We start from the raw sequence: 15,710 nt of genomic DNA on the forward strand, positions 1-15,710 counted from the left end.
CTTCTTTTTCCACGTGGTGTGAGTTTTAGACTCTGGTGTTCACATAGCACAGTCCATATTCACTTCACTTACAGAAACAGCTTTTTTTTTTTTTTTTTTTTTTTTTTTCTTCACATGGGTGTAGGCAGCAGTGTTTGTAGGTTTAACATCTTAACACTGTCCAGTTTTACCTCATTGAATCCCATCCTTACCTAGAAATATATTAATAAGAAGAATTGAGGTTAAATGAAACTACTTTTACAGAAGGAGTTCATTGTAGCATCCTTATCCAAAATGCACTTGGGAGCTTCTGTGCGTAGCTTTTTTAATATGCCCGTTGGTGACTGTTGTCCAGCTCAGAAAAATACGTCACAGCGATACCGGGTATAAAGTGTGACGGTGCATTACTGCTGAAATGAAGTGCAGGTCTTTGCAGATTTTAGGCTACAAGAAATGAATTTGCAGCGCTCACTGGGAAGATTTGTAAATTACACAGGTGTAAGCAGTGCTTGGAAAAGCTCATAAATCTCCTACTGGCTGTACAGTAGCTCTCAGTATTGTGTGCTGCTTTGGATTCATTCCGATCTAATATTGATTCAAATGTTTGTGTGACTTGTGAATTAGTACGCAGTTAATCCTAAAACAAGCCTCCGCAACGTGATTTGATAAACCATGCCGGTGAAGAGACAGCCTTGGAGAAAAAAGTAATGACATGCTTGGCCCAACAGAGGGTGCCTTTGGCTTGTTCAGACTAAACCGTATCGGAGAGGCAACCCGAAAACTGAAGTTTCTGGGAGTTTGAGCTGAAAGTTAATATCGGTTGAAAGGAACTTTTAGAGTGCATGGAGACAGAAATCTGGAACAAATGGTTATATTTTTAAGAAATTCCATTAGATTGTGCCTGTTAAATTCGTATGCCAACCTATCTCAATCTAAAAAGGAAACATGGCTTATCTTTGTATATGGTTAGTAAAACACTTGGGAAATTGGAAAATAACATAGTCGGTGCGGTTTCCTATGCATTGTCTTGGTGTTGTATTTTGTAAGGTCAATGGAAAAGATGTACAGCAGCTGCAAAATTCAGGAATAAGATCCTTGTCTGGCCTGTGCAGGGAGATACTGTCCCTGTAACCAAAGGGCTTGCACGGTAAAAAGACCCCCCAAAAAAATGAAGAGGGGAAAGGAAAGCAGCGATAGCAGCGTGTTTATATACCTCTGCTCTGGGATTGTATTTATATTAGGTATTTGTAAGCTTAGAAGTGTACTGTGTTTGAAACAACTGTTTCAGGTCATGCAGTTGTTTCTGATTGAAATCACAATGCCATTAAATAGGAGGTAAACAAGATGAAGAGGTGAAGGGGTTGTTCAAAGAAAGGAAGAGCACGTGCAGTAACAAAAAGCAGAGTTTGACGAGTGGAAATATGGAGAGCAGAACAGGGAGTGTTACTGTCTGAGGGTAGGTACCAAGGCCTGCTGAAATGGGAGTGTGGGGTCAACAATCCCTCTCCTAATCTGTGAGCACTATTGGCATGCATGGCAGCAAAATGACAGTAGGTGTTGCACCTCTTCATACTCCTTGTCATTCCAGAGAGCAGTTTTACCCGAGGCAGCAAACTGTAGGCTCCCATCAGTCTTGCTCCACTCGTGGTGCTCTTGCTCACACATTTGCGCACGTAGGCAGACACACATAACCTGAAAATGTGGCTCTGGCCACAAAACCCCAGTCTAGCTCCTTATGTCCTTAGCTCCTGTGGTCAAGTACAAGCAACTTCTATTCCACAGGAGTAAAGCAAAATGTTCTTTGGTAGATAGGTTTATTCATATGATGTCTTCAGTCTCTTCAGGGAAGAATCTCATGTAATGGGCCAGAGGTGGTTTTTGTGGTTTGACTACTTTTTATGTATAAGAGTAGAGCTTTGTGCATCTTCTTGGCATGACATTAAAATGCATAGTTACTTAAAAAAATAAACAGACTTGGAGTAGTATTTTATATATATATTGTTATATACACACATCCATATTTGTTTTATTTATATTCCTTCTTTGTAATCCACTTATTCCAGCCAGGATGGAATGTTAAATCGAAAGTAGTTACTGTCAGTGTTGAACTGCATTTATTTACAATGCAGATATAAAACTTGCTTTCTGTAAATGAAAATCCCCGGTGGAGTTCATTTGAAAGTAGACTTCATTAGACTGTTACTTCACAGAATACACCAGGAAGAGTATAATCAGTCAAATAATTTGTCTCAATTAATGTAAAACACACAAAATTAATTACAGATTAATTCAGCTTTATTAGATGTTCCCTCCCCCAAAGTCTTTGTGTAATGCAGATACTGGTAGAAAATAAAATTTCAGTAAATGAGGTCTGCTCAGTTACACTGAGTCTGCCTCCCTTCTTGAAAAGTGAAATACAAAAGAATTCTACAAATGGGGCTGAACGGAGAGCCCTGCATTTGGGTAGCTACACAGTGCTGGGATGTTGGCACTTGGAGCAGTATTGCAGCTAGGTTCTCTCCGAAAGAGAGACAGAAGAACCCCAGAAGCTGAATTACTTTACTTCTCGAAACCTTTGCACAATTCCTTGTACTGCCATAGAGAGGTATTCTTCTTAGTAAAAAAACTACACAGAGCTCTTACAACTTTCATCAGTATATGGTTCATTTGATTTTTGCTTTTATTTTCAGAACAAATGTAGATGTAGCTGTTAAAGAGGTTGCCTTCTAATTTGACTTTATAGGAATTTTTAGCTAGCCTGAGTATTCCTGCCAATGAGCTTGAGCTAAGAGTTTAATTGGCTTATGTTACTTGTGTAGAGAGTGTCTGTCCTCTGATTTTCACTTTGAAGGCAGATAATGTTGAAAAAAATAATCTGAGGTTTCTCTGTATGCTCAAACAAACCTGAAGTGTTGCATTTCCCATGAGCTGGTTTACAAACACTGTAATAAGCTACTAACTTTCCACAGAATTTACTACTTTTAGGGTCTGTGTTAAAAAGCAAAGGCAAAAGAAAGCTGTTTTAATTTGAGTATTGCTTCTGAAGGTGACTGGTCCATCTCATGCAAGCCTTCAGTGGATATGGTGAAAAATGGTAAAATATTTTTTAAATGTTAATACAATTTTGTAATGAAAAAAAAAAAGGATTTCAGTTATATACTGCCCCTGTAAAACAATACAGCACCCTTTGCATTGAATAAGGATCTGTTTGTGACTGTTTGGGGTGAGAATAAGCACAGATGACAGGTCCTCACAAATTCTTCACTCATCCTTACCATTATAGTATGGATTCTTAGCTAGAGAGCTCAGAGGTGACTCTCTGTTTGACTAATTTTGGTGTGTTTTAGCTGCTCTTGGAGCAGGCAACATATGCGAGACATGGCAAGAGAGAATTTGCTGCATGTGACTTAAATATCTTGATGCATAGCTACCTGTATCAAAGAAATCAATAAACAAAAGCTGTGGTGTGTTTGTCTTGCATAAAACGTATCCTGCTTGCTGCTTAACTCAGAAAGCTTCGGCTGACTGTTGCTAATGCCCTGCCGCAAGTTTTAACACCAAGTGCCATATGCTGTCCTTAAACTGAGCTCCGAACCCTGACTACACCGAGAGGTCCTCTCCCAAGGCAGGGAGGCCTCTGGCCACGAAGGGATGGTTTATACTGGTGGAGCAGGGTACCAGTGGAGAATTACCTGTGGGTCTCCCAACCCATCCTGTACATTATTATTAGCTACGTGCAAAGCGCTGAGCAGTATTCAGGAGATGGAAATGTCCCAAACCCAATTCTCTGTCCTGTGTCACTGCTTTCATGCTGCTCCCAGTCTGGTAAAAATCATCTTCCACTTATAAGCAGTTTTGTTCTTTCATTTTTGCTTTTATCCCGGTGAAAGCTGGGGCAGAGGGGCTGCTGGACAATGCCCCTTGCCTGTAGGCTGGTGCCTGTGAGCCACACACTGGAGGCGAACAGGAACAAAACTGTGTGAAACGTTCAACAGAACTCAAAAACATTAAAGTGAAATTGGTGGTGGTGGAGGTGAGGATCTGTAAAGAGTGAAACTGGGGGTGAATCCGTAAAGATGTCCAGTTTAACTTTCGCAATTAAACGACGGCGCCGTCAGCCCTCAGCTGCCTCGTGCCTTGTCCCTGAGGTGTTTGGTGGGCAGGGGCGGGATCCCCGGCCCGAGGGGGGCACGCACCGACCGGGGGGGGGGGGGGGGGTGCCGAGCCGTGTCACCGTCCCCGTCACCGTCCCTGTCACCGTGCCGGCCCCCGTGTCACCGTCGGGGGGCAGCAGACGGTGGGGGGCCGGGGAGGAGGTGGCCGGGCACCGCCTCCCTCCGCCGGGTGCGGGGAGGCCGGGCGGGGCGGGCGGCGGGGGCAGACGGTGCCTGAGAGGAAGGCGGAGGGGCGTTGCTGCGGGAGGCCGCCCTGCAGCCGCCGGGGAGCTGCCGGGCTCCGCTCCGCTCCGCTCCGCTGGATGGCGGCGGCCCCCGTCTTGCCTTGCCCGGGTCCCTCGTCCCGGGCCGCTGCCGCCGTCTCCGCCGCCTCGCTGCCGCGCCTCAGGGCGAAGGGGCCGTAGCGGGGCGGTCGAGCTGCTGGAAACCTGCCGTGCCTTGAAGGGGGGAGGCTGTGCTTTGGGGTTTGCTCCCCTCCACCTCTGCCTTGAAAGGGGTGCAGCTCCCCGGGACGGTGTCGGGAAGCTCAGCCCAGCACCGCCCGCTTGCAGCCCCGGGGGGGGTTTTGGCTGTGCCTCTGGGACGCGATGCTTGCCCGTGCGGCTCCTGGAAGCGCCGCCGAAGAGCTTGGGACGAGGGGAGAATGAGCTGCCCCTGAGACCAGGGTTATTTACAGCTGCTGCCAAAAAAGTAAAGGGCTCTTTGATGCTTCTTGCCGTTCTGGATTTAACTTATTTTTTCCTCCGAGATTTTCTCCGTGCCTTTGGTCTGAACCGTCCGCAGCCGCTGCGGAGCCTGCGCTTCGGGGCTGCCGTACCATGTTTTATTTATAAAAGAGATGGATTTCTGCACGCCGGTTAAGTGGATTACAGTTAATCAGGCACCTACAGAAGATAATGTGCTGCCTCCTGTAATGCTTGTTCGTTTGGAAGGCTTAATCTGGAGATTTAAGAGACAAATTCTGACCTGAAAAAATAAGTGGAATGTTCCACGGAGGGCTTTAAGTGGTTGAGCCGCTGCTGGGGTTTGCTATACTTGGTTTTCCTGTGATATTGGAATATTTCTGTTCCTTTCTTACTGAAGCACTTTATATTTTAGAGAGAGAGAGAAAAAAAAAGTAACTCATATCCAGGTAAAGTTGTGTTTAAACTGATGCACTGATTCTGACCTTAACCACCTCATAAGTTATGTATTTTGTATCTATGCATCCTATGCTAAGGGCAAGTTTACTGTAGTTCTTCGGACTGGTAGTGGTTTTTAAATGTTTCCCTTGTATCTCTGAAAGCGGAGGCACAGTGGTACCCTTGTGTGGACAGTTTCAAAATGGGGAAGCCACTTAGCAGGCCAGACTGTTTACGTCAGAATCCTCCGTGTGTAGGCAAAGGGGAGGAAGATGAAGATCTGAACATCGAAGACTGTTACGTTCCCCAGAGGTCCATCTACGACACCGTGCGGCTCAATGAGCAGATCGATTCGGGCTCCAAGGGCAGCCTCTCCTCGAGGCACTTCACGGACCGGACCTTGCCCTACAGTCACAGGACGCTGGATATCAGCACTCTGTGCTCCAACGGCGCCCTGACGTCTTCCAGTGTTTTTGAGCTCAGAAGTCGCGAAGCTAACAAGTTGGATGAAAAAATGATCTTCGACGCTCTCAAGCTGAACAGCGACATAATTCGAACAGGGGGATTGCCCAAAGCCAAGTCTCACACTGAAAAGAAGGAGCATCGGCGTTCGTGGAGGATGTTTGTTCCACCCAACTTTTCAGATTACACGAATAAGAGTGAATGCTCATTTAATGAAATGGCTGATACGTCAGATACAGCTAAATCAGGCAAATGCAAATGGGGTACGAATTCACTTACTTCAGAAGAGGATGATTCTGGTTTGTGCAGCCCTCCAACAGAAAGGGAAGAGAAACAAGATGCACTCCTAGCAGGGGAGCAAACCCAAATACAGAGTTTATCTTCTGCAGAAGAAATCCAGGCAGTCGGTCAGCTCGGACCGTTTTTCCCTGCTCTTTGCAGAGAGCAGCAAGCCCCAGTGCTTGCAAGCAGCAGTGTCCCTGTCAAAGAAAGCTGCAGATTGACTTCATGTGACATTTTGCCCTCTGGAAAAGTAAAACAAAGCAGTCCACACAAATGTGAGAGTGATCAGGAAGAGATGGGGGAGAAATATTCTTACTTACAAAGTTGCAAAGAGAAAACTATGACACATGGAGATCCTCTTCAAGGTGATGGACTAAGTGTTTCCCTCAACCAAAACAAAGTGGAAAATGCATATGAAGTTCATGAAAAGAATAAAACGCGAGTCAAAACAGTGGAGAGGGATTATGTGGATGATGTACCTCCTCAGTTAGCTGTTTATTATACAAATGGTGCTGTAAATACTGGTGATGTGGATTTAGCAAAATACGAGGTTTTATCTGATCCAGAGGAATCAAGTACAGCACATACAGGCTCAAGTGAAATGGCATTTTCTGTTCAACAGCTTGAATTAGATAGCACTGTAAACTGTCCAAAAGCTATCCCAGGGAGAAGTAGAGGCAATATCTGGACTACAGGCATCCAAGAAACCTTGGATGCAGTCTGCAATGGCCTGTTGTCTAATAAGGTAATTAAAAAAAATCTATTTGTGAAATAGTTGTAATGCAACCTTAAACATAGTTGTTTACAGAAGTCTTTAAGTTTGGCTGTCGTTGCAAACGTTTTACATTTTATTAATTCAGCAGATGTAGCAGTCAGTGTCATTGGCGTAGCGCACCCAAGACGTCCAAAATAGGTGAGATGGTCAGCTCCGAAAATGCACGAGGGGCAATTGCTGACAGGGCTGATTACTTCCAGCTGTTGGGTGTATGGTTATTTATTGTCCAGATGGTGTCTGTTACCCTTGATTTGGAGAGCCTCCACCGCGCGCTGATGTTCGTATTCAGTTTTTACACAGGCTGTGGTTAAAGGCAATGCCATTCAAGGGCAGCTACAGCCCATTTATTCAGGCTGAGCCGCCTTACTCATAAAGGTATACGCAGCAGTATCAGATTGTTGTGGTTTGCAAGGCATGTAGATTAAAGGCTCACCGCATGTTCTGAAAGCCTTCTTTTGCATTTGCGTGCCAGAAAGTCGATCTGACGGCATGGTAGTGTTTTACAAGCACCGGGTCTCACAATGTTTTGTGAGTGGTGGGTGAGGTAAGAAAGTAAAAACTGAAGCTTGGTAATAAGTAAAGGGTGTTTTGTCAGGTCTGTAATTTTTTTTTCTTCCCACTCTGGTTGAAATCTGAGATACTTCAAACTTTGTTGCTAAGTTGTTCTGGTAAACGTTGGCCTCAGCAATAATTGTAATTTATTTTAAGCTTCTCCTTGCAAAGAACGCTTGTGTTTGTAAAGGGCAGATTATGGAGATCAGTCCTCTCTGTGGCAGGGCATTGCTTTCAAAAGATGAGGCTTTATGGGACGTAAAAGAATAATTTGTTATTGATTCTGTGTAAAAAGATTATTCTGCTCCTCCCTACCCTAAAGTGAAGAAAAAGACGAGCATTTTCCCTTTTCTGGAAGCAGCCAGCTGGTTGTGCTCTGTGAGTTTTTGTGGAACCACAATTTTCTTTTTTTTTTTTGGTCCATAGTAGCAAAATTCTTAGGGATGCTAAATTGCTTTTACCCCTCGCGCTCCGTATATTTGCTCTAGCTTCTAGATTGACTTGTCAAGCTCCTGGAAGTGTGCTCAGCCACCTGGGGGCTGCCTCTTTAAAAGAAAACACTTGCCACACTGTGTTTGGTGTAAAAGAGGAGTCATTGGTATGTTTGAAGTGATTTCTGCTTTTCAGGATGCTGAGAAAGGTTGCTTTGAATGCTCTAAATGTACACCAAAACTGTTACTGAATGCTGCTATAGAAATAGAAGGATTTAGGGTCAAAAGTTGAGCATTCTTTAGCATTGTTTATTCATTGGTTATTTTTCACTGGCCTGTGTAATTAATTCAGGGGCTTCAGGCCATTTTCTGATCTCATTGACACTGGTGTCAGCTCAGCCTCATTCAGTTGAATACAAGTAGAGATTTACATTGCTGTTGCTAATGGTAATAATCTGACTCTGAAAAGCCTTAAATACCTGAGAGAGTAAAATAAAGCAAACAGAAAACTGTTCAAATTGCTCTTTGGGTACGGTCAAAGCCCTGGCAATTTGCAGGAGTATCTCAGAATTAAAAACAATTCTCATGGGTGTCCTCTGTAATACTGTTTCAGCAGCATCTGTACTGCCTCCTCACTTTTTACCTTTATCTTCTCATAAAACCTGCCTTGAAATCATTCTCCCTTCACTGCTTCTTTAACTTGAAAGTTTTGTCTTTGTCCTAATTTGGAAAAAAATGCCCAATAGTCTGTCTTGGTGTTTGTTTGTTTATTTAAGGACAATTTATGGTCCTTCTGCACCATGTTTTGGTAGAGTTTATAGACAGATAATTAAACAGATAGATGCATTCCTTGTCTTCAGTTGTTTTCCTTGATTCTGTCTCCCTTTCCTTCCTACTACTCATGGAAATGAACATCATTTTACCTCAATGGTGTATTACGCTTATTCTGTTTAGATTAAATCAGTTATATTTAGATTTATTGATTTTTTTAGGAGGGTGCTGGTGAGGAATGGTTTCCTTTCTTTTAGATACCAACTCAGCAAATTCAGCGATTTTTGGTTGCATAATGTGATGTAAGCACTGGATGTGTTTTATGTTAGCAGTCATAATGTTTCACTTGTGTCTCGTTTTTCCAACTGCAGGTATTCCAGAAAGAAGAAATTGAACCCCTGCAAGTTAAGCAACAGGAGGTAAATTGGTTGGGCCAAGGCCTTATTCAAAGCGCTGCCAAAAGTACCAACACAGAGAACCTTGAACATGACCTTGAAGATGTTAACACCCGGTGGAAGACTCTTAATAAGAAGGTTATTATTTTGTATACTATTCTGCTTTTGTCGTGTCCTATATTTTGATTACTTACTTACTGACATCTTTCCAAATACAGGAAATTAAATATTCAGTAAGACTATGAATTGTGTTGCTTTACGCAATACCTTCAGCAGTAATTCTAAGGATAAGATTTATATCGCTTGTAGCCAGAGGTATTGCTGTCCTTTATAAGGCTTTGTCAAACGTTCCGTAGGTCCATCATGGTTTTTCATTGAGGAAGGATTCCTTCAGGGCCGTGTGTTCCTTTCTGCTTAAGCAAAGCAGAGAAGTTTGGTAACCCAGTGAAAGAGCAGGAGTTGTGATGCATACATGGGAAAAGCAGCAATGTCATTTGTAGATAGCTGCTTTTGAGTAGTTCCTCTTCAGTCTTGGTTCACACGCTTTTTCGCTCTGTTGTATTTGTGTGCACTGGTCATACCTGTGGAGTGCAGCGTTGATGCAGCCCAGCTTGTGTGACTAGTGGCACAAGTCATTTGTAGTACCTTAAGGGTTGCCTGATCCACTGGAAGGTACCCCTGCTTTGGAAAACTTGCTGGAGATTTTCTTTTTTTTCCAATGCTTTGAAGACTTCTCTTCCTGAACTATCTGCTGTTGAAAATGGCAAGGGTGAGAAGTGGAAACTGCATTTGGTTTCCTCTGCTCTCTGTCTTCCTGAAGGGGTGATGTGGCAGGACCACAGACACTTGCAATTCACCTATTTGTCCTCTCCTTTCCTATTTCTTCTTTCCTTTGAAGGGCTTATTGCCCCTTAACTTCTGCTTTGGGTGCCTGGCTCAGTCTTTTTATAAGGAAAATAAAGACCATCTGAAACACAAACATCCTGTCAGTGTACTTCATAATACTGTAGCTATATAAAACAGGAGCATCTCTTGTAATGGACTACTAGAGCAGTCTAGTGTACTGAGAGTCAACCTCTCTTCATTGGATGACTGTAGAGATTAATGGTACGCAGTGCCATAGTGCTGCTACAAATAGCTATGAAAATGAGAGCACAAGTTAATGATATTGCCAGGTGTTGAGCAAATTTTGGCTGCTTGTTTCACAGAAGTAAGAAAAAAAGTGAGTACAATCAGATGTTCTATTTTTTGTCAGGTTGCCCAGCGTGCTGCACAATTGCAGGAAGCTCTCCTTCACTGTGGGAGATTTCAGGATGCCCTTGAATCTCTGCTTAGCTGGCTCATTGATACAGAAGAACTTGTGGCTAACCAGAAGCCACCATCTGCCGAATTCAAAGTTGTGAAGGCCCAGATACAAGAACAGAAAGTAAGTAAAATCCGTTCAGAGTATCTCTCTTTTCACTGGAGCAATGAGAATAAATTCCCAGTCTTTGTCAAAGCATGAATTTTTTTCAGGTGCACTGAGGTGGTTAAGACAGCAATCCATTTGGTACTCCAGGGTCTGCCCAGGGCTGGGAGAAGGGCTCATCTTCTGGGATCATAGGACAGTGTATGATACTGCAATCTGAGCTCTAGTTAGAATAATTAACACCCTCTGGAAAGAAATGTTAAAGGTCCACTGGAAAAAGAGACAATGTAGAATCCAGTATTTGACAATTTCGAAAGCAGGAAATAAAACATACAACGTTTTCACTGTAATAACTCCAAGGTAACATTGCAGGCTATAGACATAAATACCTGGATCTTGATCCTGTTGTGATCTGATCATTGTTGGTAATTATTCGGAGTGCTCTTGGGGAATGCCTGGGCTAATATAAAAACGCTAGCAGTGTTATCACCTTCTGTGAATTTTCAGAATGGTCACAGAAAAAAAGAAGCACACCGTAGCTCATGAAACATGGTCCATGCATGTGTGGCCAGCTCCCATGCAGATACTTAACGTAAAGCTGTGGCCAAAACAGGTTGTCATTTTGGGATCCCTGCAGAGGAGAGAATGGTCATGTTACCAAAGGTACTAGAGAATGGGTAGAGAAGTGGCACAGAGGATATGAGGCAGAAGTGCAATTTATTCTTGAGGAAGAAAATAATTTATTAGACTAGATCAATGAATTGCATTATATGTCAAGCAAGTGATGAATAGATTATAGAATTATTTTTCTTTATATCTGTTCACCTATCTATATCTATGAGAATTACCTTTGTTTTGCCAGATCTAGAAGAGCAAGCAGCTTTCTCACAAAATTTCAAAATGCATCAAACACTTCAGATAGCATGTTTTCCCTCAGTGGTGTTAGATGGAACTTTTTCCCCCGTATGCTCGCTCTTTAGTGTTGCCACATGTTATCACCCCACAGAAACCAAGGCGGCCTTTTGGGTTTGGAGAATCTGCTCTTTGTCTCAAAATGTTTCAGAGAATAAAATGAGCATCTGTCTGGGGGTGGGGAGGAGGGGAGCGTCTCTCTTTTTTGATTAGCATTATTCACACCATCACAATGTAGCATCACACTTCCATCAAAACAGCATTGATTTTTTTTTTCTGTAAGAGGTTTTCAAGAAGTCCAGCTCCTTCTGTTTTTACACTTGTGATATTAAAATGTTCCTTAATAACCTGTGGTCTGATCGCTGTCTCTCTCTAGCTTCTCCAGAGGTTGCTGGATGACCGCAAGCCTACTGTTGAGGTAATCAAGCGTGAAGGGGAGAAAATTGCAGAGTCAGCAGAACCTGCTGATAAAGTGAAAATCTTGAAACAGCTGAGCTTCCTGGACAGTCGATGGGATGCATTGCTTAGTAAAGCTGAAACAAGGTATTTGAACTTCTTTCATAGCAATGAAAAATATAGACATAGCACGTGATAGATGGTTAGAAGCAGCAAGTGGAACTCTAATGTGAAATCTTTTTAACTACTATCATTCTTGTTAGTACGTTACATTATTGTGTCTCAATGTTGATATAATAGGTCCTCTGAAGAAAAAGTGGAGAGAGATGCCTTGAACAGAGCAAAAGCTTTTAACGAATGTTTAGCTTTTTAGCCTAAGGTGTGACAATCTGCTAGGATTGACTGCATATGTATCCTGTGAACATTTTATCTCTGTTGGTTCATTTAAATTAAAGTTTCTTGATTAAAAAAACACATCTATTTTACATAAAATCAAGTACATACTTGACGCTTATAAATGATGTTACCTCAAAACTTAAAAATCCTGACATGCTGCTACAAAGAGGGGGCACGCAGCTCTTCCTCTCTTTTGCTGTTTGATGGCATTTATGTTGTCAGTTTGTAGCATTTAGTAACCCTCATGCTGTCAGTTTTTGATGTACTTACACAGGGTGCTGAACTGCCTTAGTTCACAATAAAAAAAGGACCATTGAGGTATGCAGATACATTCTAGCAATGCAGAAACACTCCTAAAGAGATTGCAGTCCAATTCAAGTTCCAATGAAAAAAAAAAGACACAATATCCACATATACAGACACTTAGATATTTTATGATTTGTCTATGTATAAAATACATGTCAAGTAATGAACACTAAACTCACCTATGTTGTCTTCTACTCCTTCTGGTAGCCTCTGTAGTTCCTTTACTCTGAGCCTCTTTAGTTGCCTCATACTAATAATGCAGTTATTTAATTAGTAGAGTCAGCCACTAATAGACAATTATTTCCTTTTTTTTTAAAAAAAAAAAAATCATTGAAAGTATCTGACTCATTAGCTGGGTAATGTCATGTTTAATTTAATATTCTTCTCCCAGTCTGCTGATATTTAATTAAAAAGCAAATTGCAGTTTTTTCCAAGCTATGTATTAGTTTGAGCTTGTCTCTATTTTTCTTTGGCTGGTCTCTCGAAATGAAAAGGAGATCCGACAATGATTTTGAAAACTAAGTAGAGTATTTCTGTGAGCATTCTATAGCTAACTGTGCCAGGTCTGTCGGGTCTCCGTTGTTTATAAGCCTTGGGAAGCATGTGTAAGCATAGCTTTTACCTGGAATAAGATCCCCTGTTGAAAGACAATATTGTGATGTTTTTCATGTAGGAAAAATCTCTCTTAAAAGCGTGCTTGAGGGAGATTTCTTCACCAGTGGTAGTAGAGAAGACTATTCCTGTAATCAAGAATCTTCTCTGAAATGTAATAATCTGGAACAGAAATGTTTTAGATACTGTTTTATTATTATTTTGGAGGTCATGTCTCTGTGCTTTATTAACATTGTCTCATTAGTTTCATTGGTAGCTTTTATCCAGAACAAGAGATACAGAGTAGAGCCAAGTAGTTCTGCTCACATCACTGAACAAATGTTAAGAGGTATTGTACAATGCTGAGTAAGCATGATAATGTGTTCTGGTTCAATAAAGCCTTTGAGTAAGTTTAAAACTTGTAATAGGGGGATGTAACTTAATGCTTAAAGACAGCTAGAAGTTGAGAACTACCTTAATTGGGTATCAAACAATACTTTGCTGAATGGAGTGCTAGAAAAAAAGTATATGAATACAGCACTAATCCTTTTACTTATAAAACTTACCTACCAGCTATAAGAACTTCAAACAGCTTTGGAAGTAGGTTTTGTTTTGGTTTAGTTCACCTTGCTTTTTTATTGGAAGTTGTGGATAAATTTCTATTTCATTTTCATATATTTCTATTTCATATTGTAGTTCCTGCAATAAGACAGAATTGTGGTTTTTGTTTCCAAAGATTCAAGATTCAAGGGTCTTTTTTTAAAATTATCTAATATATACATCCTCACACAAAAAAATCACCTTGTTTGTAGGAACCGTCAGCTGGAAGGCATCTCAGTGGTAGCACAGCAGTTTCATGAAGCTCTGGAGCCACTGGTGGAGTGGCTGACCGCCACAGAGAAGAGGCTTGCAAATGCTGAACCCATTGGAACGCAGGCCTCCAAACTGCAACAGCAGATTGCTCAGCATAAAGTAAGATACAAACCACAGATGTGCTTGTGCCATTCTTTCTAAACTCATCTGTAAAGTACAGCACAAATGGGAAAGCTGTTGTGGTGTACCGTTGTTGTACCATGCTGATTTTTTTCTGTACTTTGAGTTTTGTATGTTTATGTTGGCAATATGTCCTTTTTTATTCAGTTCTTATTTAGTTCCACTTACGTTTCTTTTATGTTTTTCTCATTTTCTTTTCCATTATTCTTCATTATTTAAAAAATATATAGGCTCTAGAAGATGATGTTCTAGCTCACAATAAGAGTTTACATCAGGCCATTAGTATTGGTCAGTCTCTAAAGACTATGAGCTCCAGGGAAGATAAAGATATGGTGCAGGAAAAGCTAGATTCTTCCCAGGCCCGATACATTGAGATTCAAGAGAAGAGCAACAGCAGGTCTGAACTTCTCCAGCAAGCCTACTGCAATGCTCAAATTTTTGGGGAGGATGAAGTTGAATTGATGAACTGGCTGAATGAAGTCCATGATAAACTGAGCAAATTGTCAGTCCAAGATTGCAACGCAGAATTGATTGAGAAACAACACTCTGAACTACTGGTATTTTGTTTTCTGTTCATTTATTATTTAATTTGGTTTTGTATATGATTTACATATCCATGTTTTACTTATTTTTCATTAATATATTTTATTTAAAATGGAAACATGCTTACTCCAAATAAAAGTACTGTCGTTTATTATGTCCATGCTTACACAAATTACATTTCCTCTTAGGATCTTCAGGAGGAGATTCTTCTTAGAAAACAAAATGTTGATTTGGCTATACAAAATGGCTTAGAGCTTCTCAAGCAAACAACAGGTGAGAGCTTTTAGAAAATTACAATTCACCAGGCTTTTTTTCTTGTACTTGAAAGTGCTTATGAGAAGATTAAAGTCAAACTTGTAAATATTAGTCCATACTTGCTGCTTAAAGTGGTTGCAGTTGTCTATTTTAATAAAGGTTTGAGGTCAAGGTAGCTTATGTTTTGGACCACATGTATGTGAGCAAAAGCCCATTTATGCTTGTAGGGAATTTGGCCCTTGAATTCCATATTATTTTTAGTGGAAAATTATTTTAGTGAACCTGCATTCCATTCCTAATAGGAAGTTATGAGCATTACTCAGAACGGAGGGCTGTTTGGCAGTGGACACAGTCAATTCCCTGGAGCCATTCACAGATGAATGAGATATTAGACTACCTTTTACTGCAACAGGAAAGCTTTGACCATTGGAGCTAATATTGTGGGAAAAGTTGCATTCCAGTTGTACACAACGTGTCTGTTCTGTAGATCAACATCTGTCCAGATTTTCCAGTACTTTTATAGTTCTTGAACTCTGTAAGACACAGCTGAAGGAGGGGAATCATTTTTCTATTCCACACTTAAACATTATGCATATTCTGTAATGAAAACTGAATATATACTAATACATTTCAGGAGGTTGCTTTTATTTTAGCCTTGTTTTGATCAGATGGTAAAGAGTGTACTTGTTAAAGAATGATATAAAATTATTATTGTAGTTAATATTCGGTTGAATTTTTTTCTTAGTATTTTCAGTGACTTTTATAATCTGTTTTTTTGTTTGTTTGTTTGTTTGTTTGTTTGAGAGGGGGCTTTATAAGAAGTATTCTGATTTTCTAAAGAACATCTGCATTAAATTTTGGGTTACATTCCTTACTTTCTGAAACTTTAGTAAAGCAAAAAACCACAGAAGGTTAGATCCTGAATTGAGGTAAACTTTGTAGCTCTGTAGACTTTTAGTGAAGTAGA

At 41.1% G+C, this 15,710-nt stretch overlaps 1 protein-coding gene across 12 annotated transcripts in view; it reads left to right on the forward strand.

The window, feature by feature from the left end:
* Positions 1 to 15,710, forward strand: part of DST (dystonin) — a 296,284-nt gene that overhangs the window by 220,094 nt on the left and 60,480 nt on the right. For 10 of the 12 annotated variants that reach the window (XM_035322484.1, XM_035322491.1, XM_035322490.1 and 7 more), the window contains 6 exons: positions 8,920 to 9,081; positions 10,199 to 10,369; positions 11,640 to 11,806; positions 13,765 to 13,924; positions 14,176 to 14,502; positions 14,677 to 14,761. In XM_035322484.1, coding sequence (XP_035178375.1) covers positions 8,920 to 9,081; positions 10,199 to 10,369; positions 11,640 to 11,806; positions 13,765 to 13,924; positions 14,176 to 14,502; positions 14,677 to 14,761 — 1,072 coding nt within the window. The remainder of the gene's footprint in view (positions 1 to 8,919; positions 9,082 to 10,198; positions 10,370 to 11,639; positions 11,807 to 13,764; positions 13,925 to 14,175; positions 14,503 to 14,676; positions 14,762 to 15,710) is intronic. The other 2 variants (XM_035322495.1, XM_035322489.1) reach the window with 1 other exon arrangement.

This window comes from Oxyura jamaicensis, chromosome 3 (assembly GCF_011077185.1).
Source record: "Oxyura jamaicensis isolate SHBP4307 breed ruddy duck chromosome 3, BPBGC_Ojam_1.0, whole genome shotgun sequence".
In the NCBI taxonomy this organism is placed as follows: domain Eukaryota; kingdom Metazoa; phylum Chordata; class Aves; order Anseriformes; family Anatidae; genus Oxyura; species Oxyura jamaicensis.